At 52.5% G+C, this 19919-nt stretch overlaps 2 protein-coding genes and 1 long non-coding RNA gene across 9 annotated transcripts in view; 2 read left to right on the top strand and 1 right to left on the bottom strand.

The window, feature by feature from the left end:
- Positions 1-1340, top strand: part of SP2 (Sp2 transcription factor) — a 35311-nt gene extending 33971 nt beyond the window's left edge. For all 3 annotated transcript variants that reach the window (XM_004608708.2, XM_055130703.1, XM_055130702.1), the window contains one exon: positions 83-1340. In XM_004608708.2, the coding sequence (XP_004608765.1) occupies positions 83-183 (101 nt within the window). In that variant the 3' untranslated portion in view covers positions 184-1340. The remainder of the gene's footprint in view (positions 1-82) is intronic.
- The window catches only part of LOC129403380 (uncharacterized), a 42207-nt gene extending 32626 nt beyond the window's left edge, over positions 1-9581 (bottom strand). For 4 of the 5 annotated variants that reach the window (XR_008629157.1, XR_008629158.1, XR_008629160.1 and 1 more), the window contains exons 1-2: positions 8619-9128; positions 2184-2350 (exon numbers count right to left, since the gene is read on the bottom strand). This is a non-coding gene — a long non-coding RNA (uncharacterized LOC129403380). Of the gene's footprint in view, positions 1-2183; positions 2351-8618; positions 9129-9452 lie in introns of those variants that run through there. The other variant, XR_008629161.1, reaches the window with a different exon arrangement.
- A 218-nt stretch (positions 9582-9799) lies between these two features.
- On the top strand, positions 9800-16486 carry PNPO (pyridoxamine 5'-phosphate oxidase). The gene is made up of 7 exons (XM_004608915.2): positions 9800-10062; positions 11847-11971; positions 13103-13202; positions 14807-14860; positions 14969-15097; positions 15255-15325; positions 15507-16486. The coding sequence occupies exons 1-7, from the start codon at positions 9925-9927 to the stop codon at positions 15673-15675; spliced, it is 786 nt and encodes a 261-aa protein (XP_004608972.2). The 5' UTR covers positions 9800-9924; the 3' UTR covers positions 15676-16486.
- Positions 16487-19919: the final 3433 nt, after the last annotated feature.

Below are 19919 nucleotides of genomic sequence, written 5' to 3'. Positions count from 1 at the left end.
TCACGTCTCACGTGCTCCTCTTTGGGGCTGGGGCAGAAGTGGTACATGGCTCTGAGTGACAGCATCTCCTGTGCTCTTCCAGGGGACAAGCGCTTCGAGTGTGCCCAGTGTCAGAAACGCTTCATGCGCAGTGACCACCTCACCAAGCATTACAAGACGCACCTGGTCACGAAGAACTTGTAAGGTCAGCTGAGGCGGGAGGCCCCGAAGATGCAGCCCTGCTCCCCATCTGTGTCCTGCCTGGGCCCCTGGCTGGAAGGAGGTCTTCGCCGCCCTGGGCCCGCCTCGGCTTCACCCTCCGTTCTGCGACTTTCCCCCAGGAAGGGGCTCTGCTGCCCCCTCCTTGCCTTCTGAAGCCCCTTGGCTCTGCCTGGCCCTTCCCTCTCACCACACGCTCCCGGCCTGCCCAGACCGTGGGCACTGGCCGTGCCCAATGAGACGTTCTAAACCAGGACGAGTGGGAACCCTTATTTCCAAAGGAAAAACATGAATTTCACTCCGTCGAGGAGCAAAGTGAGCCCCCCTCCCTCCCCTAACACTGCCGGAGTCGCATTGTGCCATGCCCCTCTCCCTCCTGCACCTCCCCTATGCCCCCCCACCCCCGCCGCCACCTGGGATGCCCCCGGGCCCTGCACCCAGGGCTCCCCGGGCATCCACCTCTGGAGAGGCCCAAGAGGCTACCTCCACTCCACATGCCCACCCTGCCACAACTCTCCTCCAGCACATTCCAACTTTCTATTTAAAAAAGCAAGCTACCCCTGGACCCCCCGACTCCCCTCTTTTTCTATGGAGAACGTTGCCTTATACTCTTCTTCAGATGATGAACACTGTGTATGTGTGTGCTTTAAAGTTTTATTTAATTGCTCCCTTCTTCCTGTCCTTGTTACTCACCTCCCCCATGCCTGCTTTCAGTTTCGAGTTTTGGGGGGCAATGATGAACATACGAATTTCTTTTTTCTCTAGCAATTCTCTTTTCTAAATGACACAGCATTTCAACTTAAATCTGGATTCAGATTAAAATCTTCACATCCTAAACCTCATCCCCATCCCACCATCTCAGCCACCCGACCCCAGCTCTACTGTGTACAGTGTATATTGTATAATAGACAATTGTGTCTACTACATGTTTAAAAAAAAAACATATTGCTTGTTATTTTTGAGGCTTTTAAATTAAACAAAAATTCAACTTTATTTTTAGTTGTAACTGCTTGAGGTATGTTTTATGAATTAAGTGACAGATTTGTTATTCTTTATTAACAATGTACTTCGTTGGTCAGCAGAGGGCTGACAAAAATCTTTCTCTTGCTAATAAATTTAGTTGCCTGAGGCAAAATCTGCAACTCTGGCAGTGCAGCTTCCTTTGTCTGCCTCGGAGAGCTCCAGGAGGAGCCTCCTGAGGTACCCACCCCGGAACCAGAGCAAACAGATCCACACCACAGCTAAAAGGGTGGGCCAGGACCACCTGGCTGGCAGCTCAGAGGGCAGTGCTCAAGGCTCTGTTCAATGAGCCGGTTTTGCCAGGATCAGAACAAGCCCCGTCGGGTCCAAAAGCAAGCTTTCCTCACCAGTAAGATATCACTTCCACTCGACCCTCCCGGCCCTGAAGACAGCCTGGCCACAGAGCCCGTGAGCACGTATTAAGAGAGCACAGGCCCAGGCCCAGTCACCTTCAGGCTAGCGAGTGAGGAAACAGCAGTCGCTTAGGGCCAAGATCCCTTCCCTGGCCCAAGCGCTCTACCCCAGCCACCTGGGTTGGCCACATGACCCGGTCACAACACATGACCCCACCCACTGTACTATCGCTCCAGCCCCAAGAGTGGATCATTTTTGTAAAAGAAGCCAGAAATGTGGAATTTTTGTGAAACTTTCCAATCTCTAAAGATTTGGGACAACTTATTCAAAAATACAGCAGGGCCACTTTTAAGCCTTAGACTAGTGACCGTTGACCACCCCCTTGTCTGCCCTGGATTATTCTCTGAGCCCCCTGGAAGCCTTGTCCCTAATTCTTCCCTTCCCCCAAGACACAAGATCACAAAGGCCAAAATCCTTTCCCCCGAAGATCAGAATGGGTGGGACAGCTCCCAGGAGGGTGGGATGCGGGCATGGGGGGACCCCGCTCAACTCCTTCCCTGCCACCCCCCAGCCTAAGCCCTTCACCCCTAGAAAGTCAATTCCTTGGGTACCTTTGAGGACACCGACCACCTCGATGGGCAGGGCTGTGATGCTGGTGTCGGTGAGGCTGTGATGAGCGGGCGCAGAAGGGCGGGCAGGCATCCTGGAGAGGGGGCACAGGCCGTGTCATCAGCTTGGGTCTGTCTGGTGTCACCTGGGTCAGTTCATCAGGCTGCTGCTGCAGGGTGTAGGCCTGAGTTAGGCTGCTGCCCTGGCCCTCCCCACCAGCCCTTCTCCCCGACCTCCCCAGAAGCTGACCCTGTCTCTGTGTCTGCCTGATTGGAAAGTGGCTCGGCCTGAGGGTGTCTGAGCACAGGAGCCTGGTGACCATGTCCCCCTCCGTAACACAGGAAGCCTGGGAGGAAGATCTGTCCTCCACCACTGGCTCTTTGAGACACGCCCCCAGCAGTAGGGCTCACGTCAGCATCTCGGCCACGGGTGGGTCCTACAGCTGTCCTCCCTGTCCTCCCTCAGACAGGTGGTGGTTTTGTCCCCACCCAGGGAGTCTTTGAGAAGGCGGTCCAAAGGTTACAGTCTGCTGAGAATGAGAGGGGAACCCCAGGAAAGGGGTTTGGCGCAAACATTCACTTGCTTTCAGACTGTCACATTTCTGGGGCCAGCAAATAGGCACAGGGCTCAAAGCTCTTGCTTTGCACTCCACCCACCCAGGTTTGATCCTGGGCACCACATACGGTCCCCTGAGCACCACCAGGGGGCACTTCTGAGCACAGAACCAGGAATAGCCCTTGAGCCCTGCTGCTGTGGCTCACCCCACCCCTCACAACCCACTCTATCCAGGATGTCAGGTTTCTAAGGCAACGCACACACATGCCTACCCAGCAAAGGCAAGCTGGAGAGACTGCAGTGCCCACTGCCCTAAGGAAAACTTGGCCAAGGCAGTCCAGGCTCCTGTCCTGCCTACAAACCAGGTCTGTGTGACTCTGCCTACCAGGTCCCTCTGTTTCTCCACACGCCCACTCTTAGTTGGGAAAAACAATACAACATTTGGGGCTGGAGCAATAGCAAAGCGGGTAGGGCGTTTGCCTTGCATGCGGCCAACCCGGGTTCGATTCCCAGCATCCCATATGGTCCCTGAGCACCGCCAGGAGTAATTCCTGAGTGCAGAGCCAGGAGTAACCCCTGTGCATCGCCAGGTGTGACCCAAAAAGCAAAAAAAAGGAAAAAAAAACAATACAACATTTGATTTTTCCTTCACTGTCACTGTCACTGTCATCCCGTTGCTCATTGATTTGCTCATCACCAGTAACATCTCACATTGTGAGACTTATCGTTACTGTTTTTGGCATATCAAATACGCCACGGGTAGCTTGCCAGGCTCTGCTGTGGGGGCATGATACTCTCGATAGCTTGCCGGGCTCTCCGAGAGGGGCGGAGGAATTGAACACAGGTCGGCCATGTGAAAGGCGAACGCCCAACCGCTGTGCTATGGCTCCAGCCCTGATTTTTCCTTATGATTATTATTTGATCTGGGCTCAATGCCTTGCGGTGCTGGGGGTCACACCTAGGCCACCCACATGCAAAGAATGCCTCAGGCCACTCAGCTCTTTCCCAAGCCCTAAATACAGCAGTTGAATGGCAGGCTATGACAGACTAGAGACGAAAGAGATATGATTGGTTAAAAAGCAACGTGATCACAGACTAGATGCCCGACCTAACAAAGAACATGAAGGAAGGAAAGAAGGGGGAAACCTGAATAAGATCTGTTTACTTCATAGTGATGCCAATACTAGCACTTTGGTTTTGATCCTTGGTTACTTAATATGTGAATATTTGATGAAGGACATACAGGAAATCACTTTATTGACTTTGTGGTGGCTTTTCTGTAACTCTAAAATTGCCTCCCCGCTCAAAAAAAAATGTCATAGAAGGCTAGAGGGGTGAGGGGTGAGTAGAGGATAGTATAGTGGGGAGGGCACTGGCTTTGCAGCTGACCCAGGTTCAATCACCAGCACCTCATATGGTCCCCGGACCACTGAGTCCTCCAGGTAGGGGCATGAATGAAAGGGCTCCACTCGGGAAGTCATTATGAGCAACACAAGGATCATGAGTGGTTAACACCGTACCGCTGCCTCTGCATCCCACCTTCCCGCCCCCCTGAGTTCCACACTCAGACACCTGCTGGCGGACCCTCCACATCTCAGGCTGAGTTGAGCCCAAGGCTGATCTGTGTCTCCAGCTGATTCTGCCTGGTCTGCCATTAGCTTCCTTGAGAGCTGGGCTGAATTTCACCCACAACACTCCCGGATCCCTAACCTCAGAATTGTCAAAAAAAAAAAAGTGGGGCTGGAGTGATAGCACAGTGGGTAGGGCGTTTGCCTTGCATGCGGCTGACCCAGGTTCGATTCCCAGCATCCCATATGGTACATCGCCGGGTGTGACCCAAAAAGCAAAATAAGTAAATAAATAAATAAAAAGGAGTCAGACAATAGTACAGCAGGTAAGGTGTTTGCCTTGCATGCAGCTGGTCTGGGTTCAATTCCCAGCATCCCAGGAGTGATTCCTGAATGCAGAGCCAGGAGTAAACCCTGAGTACCACAGGATGTGGCCCCCCAAACAAAAACAACAAAAAAGAAATTGTCACAAAAAAAATATATGGGGGCTGGAGCGATAGCACAGCGGGTAGGGCGTTTGCCTGGCATGCGGCCGACCTGGGTTCGATCCCCGGCATCCCATATGGTCCCCAGAACACCGCCAGGAGAGTAATTCTTGAGTGCAAAGCCAGGAGTAACCCCTGAGCATCGCCGGTTGTGACCCAAAAAGCAAATATATATATATATATATATATATATATATATATATATATATATATATATATATATATATATATATATATATGTATTCGGGAGGGAATTGCACAGCTGTTAGGACACATGCCAACAACACACATTCCTCTGAGTATCACCAGCCCCCTCCAGAGGCTCCATACCCTTCTGATATTCCTGGCACACCAGGACCCAAGTAGTACCATATCCTCAGGCCTTGCACTGAACCACCAGCTAAGCCAGCTGAGAATCACTGGTGGGGCCCCAGCATCCTCAGCACTGCTTGGAAGATTCCCCTTCAAAAAATTCTCACCCTGCCCCTGGCTTCACAAATCAGCCCGAGGGCCCACAGTACTTGAACCAGAATCATCAAACCAGATGTGTCCCCAATAAGTTCCAGCCTTGATTATCCAATGGGACCAAATGTGGGTGTGCCATAAACCCAGGTCTGATAATCACTCTCCCCACACCCCTCCACCATGCCTAGTGCCCCACCCATGTCACCTAGTGTCATTCTGGTGAGTGGATCCTGTTGAAGGCAGATAGGTAGGGGGACCCTGTAATGCACTTTGGGGAAGTAATAAAATTTAGCAAGAGATTGCCCAGCCCTGAAGTAGCCCAAAAGCATAAAAACCACATTCTTTTGAAATACAAATCCTGAGCTCTTTGGAGAGGAGAAACTGAGACATTTCCCCCCCCCCCCCAAAAAAAAGCAGAAATCCAAGTCTCAACCTAGAGATGAGTGGACCCCTTAGGAAAGGAGAAGCTACAGAAGAATCTGAGATTAGGAAGAGACCATCCACAGCTCAAGGGATGAGATTATGAAGGGACCATCAACAGTGCAAGGTTTTCCCTGTGACAACACTCAGATTAATTTTTGTTTTTGTTTTGGGGGTCATAGTGGCGCTCAGGGCTTATCCCTCGATCAGAGGACCAGAGATCACCAGGAGTAAACACTGCTGGGTATAGCTGAAAACAAAAGAAGGAAGGAAAGAAGGAAGGAAGGAAAGAAGGAAGGAAGGAAGGAAGGAAGGAAGGAAGGAAGGAAGGAAGGAAGGAAGGAAGGAAGGAAGGAAGGAAGGAAGGAAGGAAGGAAGGGAGGGAGGGAGGGAGGGAGAGAGGGAGGGAGGGAGGGAGGGAGGGAGGGAGGGAGGGAGGGAGGGAGGGATGGAGGGAGAAAAGGAGAGGAGACAGGGAGAAAATGAAAGGAGGGTGGAAGGAATTAAGGAAAGGAAGGAAGGAAGGAAGGAGACAAAGACAAGCAAGTGACATATGTGTTCAAGGGACAACACATTGAAGTACAATCCCCATATGATTTTCGAAGGAGCTTTAGAAAATACAGCCTCCGACTCTAATTTTTCCTGCAATTCTCTATAAACACAGAAGTTAACCTGTGGTCAGATATAGTGTAGTGGGTAAGGTGCTTGCCTGGAACAAGGCTGATCCAGGTTTGATCCCCAGCACCCCATATGGTCCCTCAAGTCTGCCAGGGACTCTTTGGAGAGAAGAAAAACTGAGGCACCACCCAGATGCAAAAATCCAAGGCCTTGCCTCACGAAGGGCAAACCCCTTAGGAAAGGAGTGCAAGTAGCCAACCCAGACTCAATCCCGAGCATCCAATATGGTCCAAGCTCGCCAGGAGTGATCCCTGAGCACAGAAGAGTGTGACCCACAAATAAAAAACAAGAAACCAGGGCCAGGAATGCAGTATAGCAGGTGAGGTGCTTGCTGCATGAACGTTGCATGCAGCCAACGTTAAATCCCAGGCACCACCGCCCCACCAGAAGTGATTCCTGAGCACAGAGCCAGGAGCAACCCCTGAACACAGCTGGGTATGACCCCAAAACCAAAACAAATAACAAACAAGAAATGGAGGGGCTGGAGCAATAGCACAGAGGGTAGGGTGTTTGCCTTGCACGCGGCCAACCCGGGTTCGAATCCCAGCATCCCATATGATCTCCTGAGCACCGTCAGGAGTAATTCCTGAGTGCATGAGCCAGGAGTGACCCCTGTGCATCACCGGGTGTGACCCAAAAACAAAAACAAACAAACAAACAAACAAAAGAAATGGATACTGGATGACAGCTCCAGAGAAGAAATGAGAACTGTCCCTGCCACCTGCTTGTGCCCTGTGACTTCTCACCACCTGACTCCAGCAGTATCAACCCTCCTAGTTGTGTGCAGTGTATCTTACCCACATCCTTCTCTCTCCCTGGATTCTCAGCCACTGTCCATCTTGTGGACTCTTACCACTAGGACAAATCAAATGTCTGGTCCCTTTATCAAGTCTTTCCTGCCCACTGGACCCATACTATTTTCTTCTTTTTTTCTGTCCCCCTGGACTCTGGAGAAACATCTGGGAAAGCTCCACTATCTTCCCCATAGACTCCAAGTCCTTTATGGGCAGGGCAGGAACCATGTCATTTTCTTCATCTCAGTATTTTTGCATTTGTGTCAGTGCCTGATCCAGAAGTTTTCTAATAAATGCCTACCAGGGCCCAGGAGATGGTACAGCCATTACATTTGATCAGTTCCCGGATTTGCTTCCCAGCACCGCCCGGCCTGGGTACTCCTGGACACCCCAAGGTCCGAGCATCAGGACCATCCTCAAGCCCTTGCATTGAGCCGCTGGTCTGATTGGCCAATAATTCCCAGTGGGCCCCTGGGCACCATTTGGAAGACCACTCCAAAAAAGAAAAAACCAAAACAGGTGCCAGAGTGATAATATGGATATTAAGGCACATTTGCTTTGCATGCAGTTGATCCTGGTTCAGTCCCCAACACCACATATGGTCCCCTGAGTACTGCCAGGAGTGATCCCTGAGCACCACTGGGTGACCCAAAGGCCAAAAGTTAAAAAAAAAAAATCAAAAAGTCTACCAAAATAATAAATATTTTCATCCTTGATTTTTTTTTTTTTGCTTTTTGGGTCACACCCAGTAATGCACAGGGGTCACTCCTGGCTCATGCACTCAGGAATCACCCCTGGCAGTGCTCAGGGGACCATATGGGATGCTGGGATTTGAACCCGGGTCGGCCGCATGCAAGGCAAACACCCTACCCGCTGTGCTATCACTCCAGCCCCTCATCCTTGATTTTTAAGAAAACCATTCCAACAATCTCGGTGATCTAAAATCCCAAGTCTGGGAAAGGATAGCCCACGACGCCTAAGAAAAACACTCACACTGGTTCAAGTTCAAGAACTTGGGAGGAGAAAGGACTACAATGTACATATGCAGAGAGAAAACCTCTGCAAGAAAATCTAGTCAACTTCCTTTCAATCATTTTGTTGCTTTTGGGCCATACTTGGCAGAGCGCAGGGACTACTCCCGATATGGTGCTTAGAGGATCATGCCTTGCTGAAGTTGAACCTTAGGGATCCCACATGCAAAGCATGCATTCCAGCCCTTTAAATCATCACCCTAGTCCCTTGTCAATCATTTACACAGAGGAAACTAGAGCAGCACAAAAACACCAGGCAGGAAAGAATCCTTAGATCAACAGCAGTCACCCTCTAGACATGAATACTTTTTTTTTGCAGCAAATTTGTCTTTCAGATTCTATTTGGCTCAAGCTGTGAAGCCATAATCAAGGATGCTACGTAGGGCTTTATACAGCTTAGCTGTAACGCATATCTGAGGCAGGACAGAACATTCCCCTTACCTGGCACAGTCCGGGGTACCTGCCTAAGGTGTCTCTTGCAGCTTCCCTTCCTGATGTTGATAGAAGCCAGGACTACCTGGAGACTTGACCCTAGACTATCCCAGGCCGGTCAAAGCTAGAATAGACACTGGCAGCCTTCCCTTGTCTCTGCCTGGGTCACACCTTCCACCTGCTCTTCTGTGCCCTTGGCTACAGCTGGCCTGACCTAGGAACAAGATTCTTACTACCTAGGAAGAGTGAAATGTGAGAAAAGGGGAGATTACCCAAAGCCCAGGGCAGCCCAGGAGGAGCAGAGCAGTAACAACCTTTCCAGGCCCCAGAACACTTGCTCCTGTGAACTTTACTGCACCCCTCAGGCTAAATTTGCGCAAGGGGTGTGTTGTGCTCTGACCCTGGTTAAGGAATCAGGCTGGAAAGGAGGCTCAGCCTGCAAGAGGAAGATGGCTCTAGTCTGCTTTACTTTTCCCCATCTTCCTGGGGGCAGGGGATCAAACCCAAAGCCTCACACATGCAAGGCAGCTCCTGAGCTACATTCCTGGGCATTGTGGGCTGTGCCCTGATCCCAAACCTCTTCCTCCTTCCCATTCACATCTTTCTCCTCACCCCACAATCTCTTCCTGATCTCACTGCACCTCCCTACATGCCAGAAGTACCCCTCCCCGACACCCACACACACAATCAACATCTACCCCTCGTAATTCACAAGTCATTTCCACCTCTCCCACTCTCTTCCCCCGATTTCTTCCCCCAACCAGACATCCTCTCTTCTATGTCTTCCAACACCTTGTTGGAGTCTCATTCCATTTTCCAGTTGTTCTTTCTCAGGCCACCCACCTGCCTGCCACTAGAGGGTACTTTCTGATCGCGTCCAGGAACCTGCTCGGGCCGACCACTTAATCCTGACCACACCCTCTAGCCCTGGTGGCTCACCCCGCGCCCTGCGCCTGGCCTGCAGCAGTCCCTATACCTTTAACAAACCTCCACGTGCATCTTAACGGCGGTGACAGCATTTCCTCGTCTCTCTGCGCCCAACCCCGGAGGCACCGCCCATTGGTCGGCGGCATCTTCTGTTTTCGCTCTGATTGGCCCCGCTCTCGGAAAACTCCAGCCAATGGCCTCTCTGCACCTGTCTCCCTCCTTCTTACTCTGGCCTCTCATTGGCTTCGGGAATTTAGACCTGATAGCCGGGCTTGGCGAGTGACAAAATCTTCCTTCCTCAGGGTAGACACCACGGCTGTGAAATTGGTTCCGAACCCAACGGAACCCAGCGCGCTGGGCGACGCCGGGTCACGTGGCCAGCAGCCCCATGACGTTCGGGCTGCGGGGCGTCACCGTGAGGTTCTGGCGATCTCCCGTGCTGCCTTACTACCTTCGCTACCTGTGCAGCCACGGCACCGTCATGGACCTGGGATCGATGCGCAAGAGTTACCGTGGGGACCGAGAGGTGACTGGGTCTCCCGCTGTGGGTGCGGAGGAAGAGGGCCCCAGAGTTATCTCCCGAGGGAAAGAGGAATGGGAGGAGCCCCCTCGGGTTCTCGAGTGACACCCCGTGCGATTAGGGGTCACCAACCTCCCCCACCCACCGTGGTAGGAGAGGGGTTCAGAGACGATCCTGCGGAACGGGTTTTAGGAACCCCCTGAACTTGAACTGAGGTATCTCCCAATAGTGGCTCACGACTCTGGAAGCGGCCTGAGTGCAGTGCAGCCGTTCACCTTGACAATTTACCTCTCTTGGTCTCAGATTCCTCCTGTGTTGGTTCCTATTCACAGGGATATTATGGGGTGATACTTGAAAAATGCTAAAAACAGTTGTAATCAGTTGAAGAGTGATACACGCAGGGTTAGGAGGGAAAAAACAGGAGGAGGGGGGCCGGGAAACTCATAGCTCTCAGGAGAGAAACCAAAACTATTTTGGAATTGGGGCTCAGAGCCAAGGTTACTAAGTCTGGTTGCATGGGAGCATTTCTGGAAATGCCGGTCGAGAGAGCAGTTTTTCGTGAACTGTCAGTCCTTCTAAAAGAGAACCGATGGGGGTGGCGTCCAGGAATCTGCCTTTGTTGGGGCTCAACAGCTGATGGATTTGGCATCCATGGATGGAAATCCTGATTTATCTGTCACTAGTTATTGTTATTGGACCCAGCAAGTTTTTTCACCTCTTTTTTCTGTTTTTGTTTGTTTGGTTATTTTTGGGCCACATCTGGACTGCTCAGCTGTTGATCCTGGCTCTGCACTCAGGGATCAATCCTGGCATTGCTCAGGGGACCGTATGGGGTGTTGGGGATCAAACCTGGGTCAGCTCGTGTAAGGCATGCGCACATGCCCTCTATATTATCTCTCCAGCCCCATGTTTTTTCACCTCTTGTGCCCATTTCCTCACCTGTAAAATGGGGTTAAGCAAACCTAGTTCCTGGGGACTGTCTTCTATTATGAAGTTGTTGTCACAAGAACTTGGACAACTGAGTTAGTATTGGAGAGTATCTAGAACGAGTGCCAGGTTCACAGCATTGTGTATTTTGCTTTTGTTTTTATTTTTGCAGGACTGGGGTGGGCCACACTCAGTGGTGCTCAGGTCTACTCAGGGGACTATACTCATGCTGGGGAATAGAACTGGGAGTCTGCCACATGCACGGCAAACACCTTACCCTCTTAGGACTATCTCATTCTGTGGATTCAGCTTTCTTTGTTTATTTTGGTCACACCCAGCAGTGCTCAGGGGTTACTCCTGACAGCTAGTGCTCAGGGGACTATATCTAATGCAGGAGATCAAACCTGAGTCAGCTGTGTACAAGGCCAGCACCTTATCTGCTGTCCTTTCCCTCTGGCCCCATTATGTGTTTTTTTTTTTTTTATTTTGAACCATACCCAGAAGTACTCAGGCCTTACTCCTGACTCTACACTCAGGGATCACTCCAGGTAGTGCTCAGGGGATCAAACGGAGTACCAGGGATTGAACCCGGGTCTATGGAGCTGGAGTGATGCGGCCGACCCAGGTTTGAATCCCAGCATCCCATATGGTCCCCTGAGCACCGCCAGTAGTAATTCCTGAGTGAAGAGCCAGGAGTAACCCCTGTGCATCGCTGGGTGTGACCCAAAAAGAAAAAAAAAATGAATCCAGGTCTAACACGTTCCAGGCAGGCACCTTACCTGGGTCAGCAGTGTGCAAGCAAGCACCTTATCTCTCCGGCCCTATGTGCTTTTATTAAATGAAGTAAACTTCTCCCTCTCCAGGCATTTGAGGAGGCTCATCTGGTTTCCCTGGACCCCATGAAGCAATTTGCTGCTTGGTTCGAGGAGGCTGTACAGTGCCCTGACATAGGGGAAGCGAATGCCATGTGCCTGGCCACCTGCACCAGGTGGGCACAACCATGGGCCCTTCTGCATGGACACAGATAAAGTAGGATGTTCTCTGTTTACTGGAAACCAGTTTTATGGTTCTAGCTCCATTATTAGCCTGTGTAGCCATTAGCACTTTACTTGTCTTCTCTGGGTCTTGTTTTGATTTACCTGTAAATCCAAATCAAACCACTCTGTTTAATTTCAGGTTTCGTTCAGGATTTCAGTTCCGTTTTGTATCATAAAACGTAATTTAATGTAATGTCTCATTCATCTTTCCTCTCATGGCACTCCACAGATACTCCCATTTGGTCCTCGTCCCCTCATTGACCCATTTCCATCACTCCTTTCAGAGCGACCGCTCCTGGTACCACTCCATTAATCTCTCTTCCTCACCTGACACAGTGCTTGGCCACATCATTCACTTGACAATCATTAGCCTCCTGAGACTTTTTTGTTTTTATTTGTTTCTTTTTCAGCTCTTCCTACTTACTGAAGCATAAGGTCTTGAAGGTGGGGCTCTAGGACTGTGCCCAAATGACCATAGCTCTGAGCAAAGTCCCTGAACCTTCTCTGATTCCTAAGCATTGGCTGGTTGCATTACCTTATAGTTTGCTAGAGGTAGCTAACATTGTTTGTCAACAAGCACATTGTGTATTAGCTTCCTAGGGCTGGCATAACATAGCATAAGCTGACTGGTAAACCAAAATATGCCCACAGTTCTGAAGGTGTCACTCCGAGATCTGGGTACTGCCAGAGTTGGTATCCGATGAGACCTCTTTTCTTGGCTTGCAGGTGGCCTCCTTTCACTGTGTGTGTACATGGGGAGAAAGTTGTCTGGTGTCTCTTCCAATAATCAGCCCTATCCAATTAGAGTTCCATCCTGTGGCTTCATTCAGCCTTAATCACCTCCCTAAAGTCCGTCTCCGGGAGCACACACAGAGGGTTAGCGCTCCCACGGTTCCAGAAAGAACATCAACCACGTCGCCAGCAGTGACCCGAGTCACACTTCCAGTATGAGTAGAAGTGGGAAGCTTGAGTGTCTAGACCGTGCAAAATCAGGGGGCACTACTGGAAGAAGGGGTGCCCAGCTCCCTTGTGGGGAGGACATGGAAGTGGGCTCTGACCGCTGCGCTCTGTTCTTCACGCAGAGATGGGAGGCCCTCTGCCCGCATGCTGCTGCTGAAGGGCTTTGGCAAGGACGGCTTCCGCTTCTTCACTAACTTCGACAGCCGAAAGGGAAAAGAGCTGGTGAGGGTTCCGGGTACAGCCTTCCCCACCGGCCAGCTCCAGCCTTTTCCTCATCGGTTGCCCCCTCTTGCACTCCGCCCCAACCCACTTGCTGTCTGGGCCCATCGGCTTTTGCACTCGCTACACCTTTGTCGTGAACGAGTACTCTGTCCCAGCACCCACCTCTGCCGCCTCTACCTCCGGCCCCCGCATTACGTCTGCAAGAAAAACCCTCCTTGGCACCGATGCTGTGATAGCCCCATGTCCTGTGTGCCTTCACTGTCCTCTGTGCCCTGTTTTGGTCTCTTAACTGTACTGATCTGTGATTAGCGTTTGTCTGTGGCAAGGGTGGGGGTGAGGGGCAGCTCCTGGCATGGAGCAGAACTTCAGTGAGTGGGCACCTCCCCCCAGAGGCCTCTGAGAGCTTCCTGTGCCACATCCATTTGTGCCTCTCTCTTCCTGATGGCAGCGGTGATTTCTGTGGGGCCACCCACTCTGGGCTGCAGGACACTAGAGATCTGACACTTTGGGATTTGGTTGTTTTTGTTGTTGTTTTGTGGTTGTTTTTGTTGTTGGCTTTTAAAAATTATTATTATTGTTATTATTATTTTGCTTTTTGACTTTTTGGGCTACACCCAGTGATGTTCAGGTTGCTCCTAGCTCTGCAGGAATTACTCCTGGAGGTGCTCAGGGGTCTATATGGGATGTCAGAGAGAGAGAAACCCAGGTCAACCGCATGCAAGGCAGATACCCTCCCCACTATTTGGAGTTTGCAAGGCAAATACCCTCCCCACTATTTATGGAGTACTATTGCTCCAGCCCTTTGTTTTGGCACTGGGGGATCACTCACATTCACACTTTGTTTTAGCACTGGGGATTCCAACCAGTGAAGTGCCCAGACTTTTTTTTTTTTAAGATTTTTTTTTTTTATTAAATCACAGTGAGATAGACCCTTACAAAACTGTTCATGATTAGGTTTAAGTCATACAGTGTTCTAACACCCATTCTTCCACTAATGTACATTTCCTTCCACCAGTGTCCCCAGGTTCCCTCCCATCACCCCTTACCCCCAGCCTGCCTCTGTTGCAGACCCTTTTCCTCTCTCTCTCTCTCTCTCTCTCTCTCTCTCTCTCTCTCTCTCTCACTCGCTCTCTCACTCTCACTTGCTCTCTCTCTCTCCCCTCCTCCCTCTCGCTCACTTTGCCCCCCTCTCTCTTTCTCTCTCTTTCTCTCTCCCTTTGGTGCCCAGGCTTTTGCTGGGGTGGGTGGGGGTACTGAGGATGGACCCTCACCCTCATCCCACTTGCAGGGCAGATGCACTGCCCCCGAGCTGCCTCAACACCCCCCTCCACTCCAGCTTCATCTTCTGCCAGCTCACGAGCTGATGCCTCATTATGGTTGGCTCAGTTTCCCCCTGACACTCACACTTTCTGTGTGAACTCGGGCACACGACGGAGCCTCTCTCAGCCTATCTCCTTGTCTGTGAAAGTAGGCCTCGCTTGGGGGCTTTCAATGGGCTATTACAGTGCCCACGTCTGCCTTGGGGCCACCCGCTGCAGACACATGTACCCCCACCCTCTCCCTGCCCTCTCTGGGACTGTCCCTGAATCTGCTTTTGTTTCCAGGATTCCAATCCCTTTGCTTCCCTGGTCTTCTACTGGGAGCCTCTAAACCGGCAGGTGAGTGCGTGTTTTGAGGGTACCGGGGTGTGCGCTGGGGGAATCCAGAAAGAGCCCTGCTCTGGCAGGTGGCACTGGCTGCCATCCAAGCGGGGCATCCCTGCCTAGGTGCGCGTGGAGGGCTCTGTGAAGAAGCTGCCTGAGGAGGAAGCCAAGGACTACTTCCACTCCCGCCCGAAGAGCAGCCAGATCGGGGCTGTGGTCAGTCACCAGAGTTCCGTCATCCCTGACCGGGAGGTGAGCAGGGCTCAGACATTCCTCGAGGTGGACCCCCTCGAGGGTAACAGGCTGGTCTGGGGTTCGGTGGAGGCCAGCCTCTTGTGCCCAGTGGGGGGTTGTTCAGTGAGCTCTGACAGGACTTGGCTCCTTCTCCGGCTTCCTTCCCCCTGGGCAGTACCTGAGAAAAAAGAACGAGGAACTGGAGCGACTCTACGAGGGCCAAGAGGTGCCAAAGCCAAGTTATTGGTGAGCGATCCCCTTGGTCTCCGGTGCCCAGATGGCTCTTGAACTTGGGCACCTCGAGGCTCCTCCCCAGGGCCTTCCCTGAGGCATCCCGGCAACTTCCTTCCGGGGAGTCTGAGCTGGGAGGGGGGTGCTGAGCTGGCTAGGAACGCACACCAAGCAGACACCGCTATTTCCCCCGCAGGGGTGGCTACATCCTGTACCCGCAGGTGATGGAATTCTGGCAGGGCCAGACCAACCGCCTGCATGACCGCATCGTCTTTCGGAGGGGCCTGCCCTCGGGGTCCGCCCCCGAGGGGCCCAATACCCACCGTGGGGAGGAGGACTGGCTGTATGAGCGACTTGCACCCTAAGCCCCAGCCGAGCCGCTGCAGACCAGAGCTGGGGTGGGGCACTGGGGGAGCATGTGGGAGGGGAACAGGCCCTTCCAACCTGCACCCGCCCCCTCCGGCCCCTGTCAGAGTGGGCCCCCGCCTGCTTACCCTGAGCCCATGTCCCCCAACAGCCGTTGTGACATCACACCAAGAAAACGTTCCCAGGATGTGTTTTCTTTTTTTTGTTTGTTTGTTTTGGTTTCCTGGGTCACACCCGGATATGCTCAAGGGTTACTCCTGACTCTGTGCTCAGAAGTGACCCCCAAGGGAGCCTCAGGGGATAGTATGCCAGGACTGAACCAGGATGGGGAAAGCATGGACGCTTTTACTCTCCCTGGGGAACTCCCTATCTCCTGGCCCCGGCCCTCCCCCTCCAATTACACCTGGGTTTGGGTTTCTTCCCCCATCCCCCACCCCCACCCATCTTTGATTTGGGGAAATAGCATCCTCTAGAGGTAGCAGCTGGTGTGACGGCTTCTGGTGACAAGGTGGGCCTTCAGCAGCTCTGCCTGCCTGTTACTAGGTGACATCTCACACGGGACATTCTTGCCAAAGCCGTATGGTTCCAGCATAAGCACCTGAGCCAGTCAAGCCAATCAGTTTTTCTTGTCGTCAGTTTGAAGTTTGGAACAGGGAGACCTGGAACAGGATAGTCACTGTCACCATGGCCTATGGCTAACTGTCCTTGCTCCCTGGGGGGCCTGGGCCCCTCCTTTTCACACGTGGACTGTGCAGACCATCCTCCAAGCTCCAAACATCCATCTCTAAAATAAAACTGATCTTGACCTCAGCTGGCCAGAATTCATTTCGTCTGTGGGCAACTGAAAGAATGGAACTGACTCCCTAACTAAGAGAGTTTTTTTTCTTTAAGTTTATTATTAATTTGATGTGTGATCCATACCCAACTGGTGCTTGGGGGGAGTCACGTGGTAATGGGGATCGAACTGGGATCAGCCCATGCAAGACATGGGCCTTAACCCCTGTGGTATCTCTCAGGCCCTTCAAGAAGTTATTTTGATAGCTCTGACCACAAGGGGGCCAGAGAGAGAGTTCAGTGGGTAGGCACTTGCCTTGCATGCTGTCGATTCCCAGCACCCCATATGGGTCCCTGAGCCCTGCCAGGAGTGATCCCTGAACACAGAGCTAGGAATAACCCTGAGCCAGTGTGGCCCCCCAAAATACAAACATCTTCTCTGGTCCAAAGGACTCTGAGGTACAAGTTGCACAGAACATGGGGAGAAATTACAATCAGGGCTGCCTGAGAGGGCGTGGGGCTGCCTGTCAGGTACTGAGTGCTCTGTCACAGGCGGTGTTCAATCCGTCAGTCTGGAGGGTTGTAGAAAGAGTTCTGTGCAGGTACCTCCAGAGAGGCCAGGAAGGTTTTCAACCAAGCTTTAATCTCTGTGCTTGTTTACAAAGAATGGGGTGTGAGGGGCTGGAGAGCTAGCACAGCGGGTAGGGCGTTTGCCTTGCACGCGACCGACCCGGGTTCAATTCCCAGCATCCCATATGGTCCCCTGAGCACCGCCAGGGGTAATTCCTGAGTGCAGAGCCAGGAGTGGCCCCTGTGCATTGCCAGGTGTGACCCAAAAAAGCCAAAAAAAAAAAAAAAAGAATGGTGTGTGTGTGTGTGTTTGTGTGTGTGTGTGTGTATGTGTGTGTGTGTGTGTGACTTTCTGGGTGTAATATTAAATGACAGACTGAGTTTTTCACTACTCCATTCCCCCTCTGCTACGGGACTCCCAGCCTCCCAGCTTACAGTTCTCATTCTCTGGAATGACCGAAGGAGCCTTAAAAATCCTGATGCGGGGGCTGGAGTGATAGCACAGTGGGTAGGGCATTTGCCTTGCATGCAGCCGACCCAGGTTCGATTCCCAGCATCCCATATGGTCCCTTGAGCACCGCCAGGGGTAATTTCTGAGTGCAGAGCCAGGAGTGACCCCTGTGCATCGCCAGGTGTGACCCAAAAAAAAAAATCCGCTGCTGCTGGCTGAGGAAATAGTACAGCGGGCAAGACACTTGCCTCGCACATAGCAGGCCCAGGTTCAATCTCCAGCGTCCCAGGTGGTACCCTGAGCCCCACCAGGAGTGATCCCTGTGTGCGGCAGAGCCAGGAGTTAGTCCTGAGCATCCTTAGGTGTGGCCCCCAAATAACAAAACAAATTCTCACGCTGAGGTCTCACCCTCAGAGAAGACTCAATCCCTGAGCAGCTGAGGCTTTGGGAAATTTAAAAGTTGGCTGGGAAATTTTGCGTCACCAAGGGTGAGATCCCCAGATGGTCAGGAACACCATCACCCTCCGTGATCCCTGATCCCGCCCCCTACCTAACAAGGCCCCTGAGACCGTCCCCCCTCCCCTTCCCCCACCTCCCTGCAGCTGGTCTTGCCCCAGCTTCCACAGAGGCGTGTGCTGGGCTGGGTTTACTCTCTGAGCCGGAGTCTGTGCGCAGGGTCCGCCTGGATGAGTGGCTGCAGCCCCAGCAAGGAACCAGGCTGGTCCATGTTTGCAGTGACTAAGTCAGAATCAGAACCGGTATTTGCCCTCTTGGACATTGCCCTCACTCCCCTGTAATCTGGGTGTGGGCTTCAGTGTCTGCCGGTGTCAGGCTCCTCCCAGGGAGCCTCCTGGACTCCATTCCCCACTTAAGGTGGACAACGGCCACCAAGACTCCCAGCTCGCAGTTCTCATTCTCTGGGATGACCTGAGGAGTCTTAGAAATCCTGACCAGTGCTTCCCTGCCTTGTCCTGTTTGTGTTACTGGATGCTGTGAGCCCAGTTTCGACTGTTACTTCTCTACCCACCAGTCACAGTGCCGAGTCTGTAGGAAAAGCTGGTTTAATGTCCAACCCCCAGGGTCATCCCCATGCCCAAGGAAGAGGCATATTTAAGCGCCCGGGTCCCGCATGGCTTCTCTCCATGCAGGTTGGGCATCCAGCAGGGGGAGCCCGCAGCTTGAGGCTGGCCCCTCTGGGCAGTGCTGGCCAGTTCTGGCCAGGCCCTCTCGGTTCCCCCTTCCCCCGCTTGGGCCGCGTCCCAGTGAAACTGTGGTTGATAACCCGTAGCCTCTCCCCACTCCCGCTCATATTTGTACTCTCGGTTCCTCCTCCTCCAGTCTGGTAAAAGCTTGCAGCTGCCTGGGCCTGATTCCGGGGCAGCTGGCTCTCCCCCTGACACCCCTGTTCAGGAGTGTGTGCACCATCATTCTGCGCCAGTGAGTGGGGGGCGCATACAAGGTGCAGGGGGGTGGCCGGGTGGTGCCAGCATTAGGAGAGCCAGTGTTGGTGGCCCATTATCCTCCCCTACCCTCGCCACGGAGCCTCTGGCCGAGCTGAAGTGGCAGGTCTCGATAGTCCGGGAGCACTTAGCCTGTGGGCTGGACACCTGAGCAGCCCCTTGAATGGATCTTACCTGCCACTGGGATCTTATCTGACATTGAGGCCCAGGTGTTGCCCTCTCTTGCCACCTCCCCCCTCAGCAGGAAGTGAGGTATCCCTTTTCTTTTTTTTTTTTTTTTTGCTTTTTTGGGTCACACCCGGCAATGCACGGGGTTACTTCTGGCTTTGCACTCAGGAATCACCCCTGGCATTGCTCAGGGGACCATATGGGATGCTGGGAATCGAACCCGGGTTGGCCGCGTGCAAGGCAAACGCCCTACCCGCTGTGCTATCACTCCAGCCCCTGGTGTCCCTTTTCTTGTCCCTTGTCTCAACTTCTCAGCAGCCCCCAGCAGAAAAGCTCAAGACTGACAGGGTTCACACACATAGGCTGGCTCCAGCTTTTTTGGGTGAGGAGAGATGCACACTTAATGGTGCTCCAGGGCTACTCCCAGTTCAGTGCTCAAGGGTCCTTCTCAGTGGTAACTAGGGGCCGGGGGGAGGGGCGCGGAGTGTACCAGGAATCCAACATGCAGAGAATGCATGGGGTAGGCCTCATTTCTGTACCAGTCTCCCACTGCAAGCACCGGACCTGGTGCAAGTGGACTGACCTCTCAGGACTCTGCTGATGAAGCGTATTGTGGGCCAGTGGGCCAGTGGGCCCAGCCAGTCGCACGCAGCAATCTGTATCAGTTATTATGGGGGCGTGGGTTGCTGGAGCATGGGAGTTGGGTAATTGGTAACTCTAGAAAGTTCTGTAGGTGGGAATAAAGAGGCTTTGGGGAAGGTAGTGCCCTGGGCCCACCTCCCCTCCTGAGGCCCCTGCTCTCTGTCAGAGATCCTCCAGG

This window comes from Sorex araneus, chromosome 3, assembly GCF_027595985.1.
Source record: "Sorex araneus isolate mSorAra2 chromosome 3, mSorAra2.pri, whole genome shotgun sequence".
Taxonomy (NCBI): domain Eukaryota; kingdom Metazoa; phylum Chordata; class Mammalia; order Eulipotyphla; family Soricidae; genus Sorex; species Sorex araneus.
This window is presented reverse-complemented; position numbering and strand designations above follow the sequence as displayed.

Coding starts and splice junctions, on each gene's coding strand:
- PNPO (XM_004608915.2), top strand. CDS start 9,925: ATGACGTTCGGGCTGCGGGGCGTCACCGTGAGGTTCTGGCGATCTCCC. Junction 15,098..15,254: donor CCGTCATCCCTGACCGGGAG/GTGAGCAGGGCT, acceptor CCCCCTGGGCAG/TACCTGAGAAAAAAGAACGA. Junction 15,326..15,506: donor GTGCCAAAGCCAAGTTATTG/GTGAGCGATCCC, acceptor TTTCCCCCGCAG/GGGTGGCTACATCCTGTACC.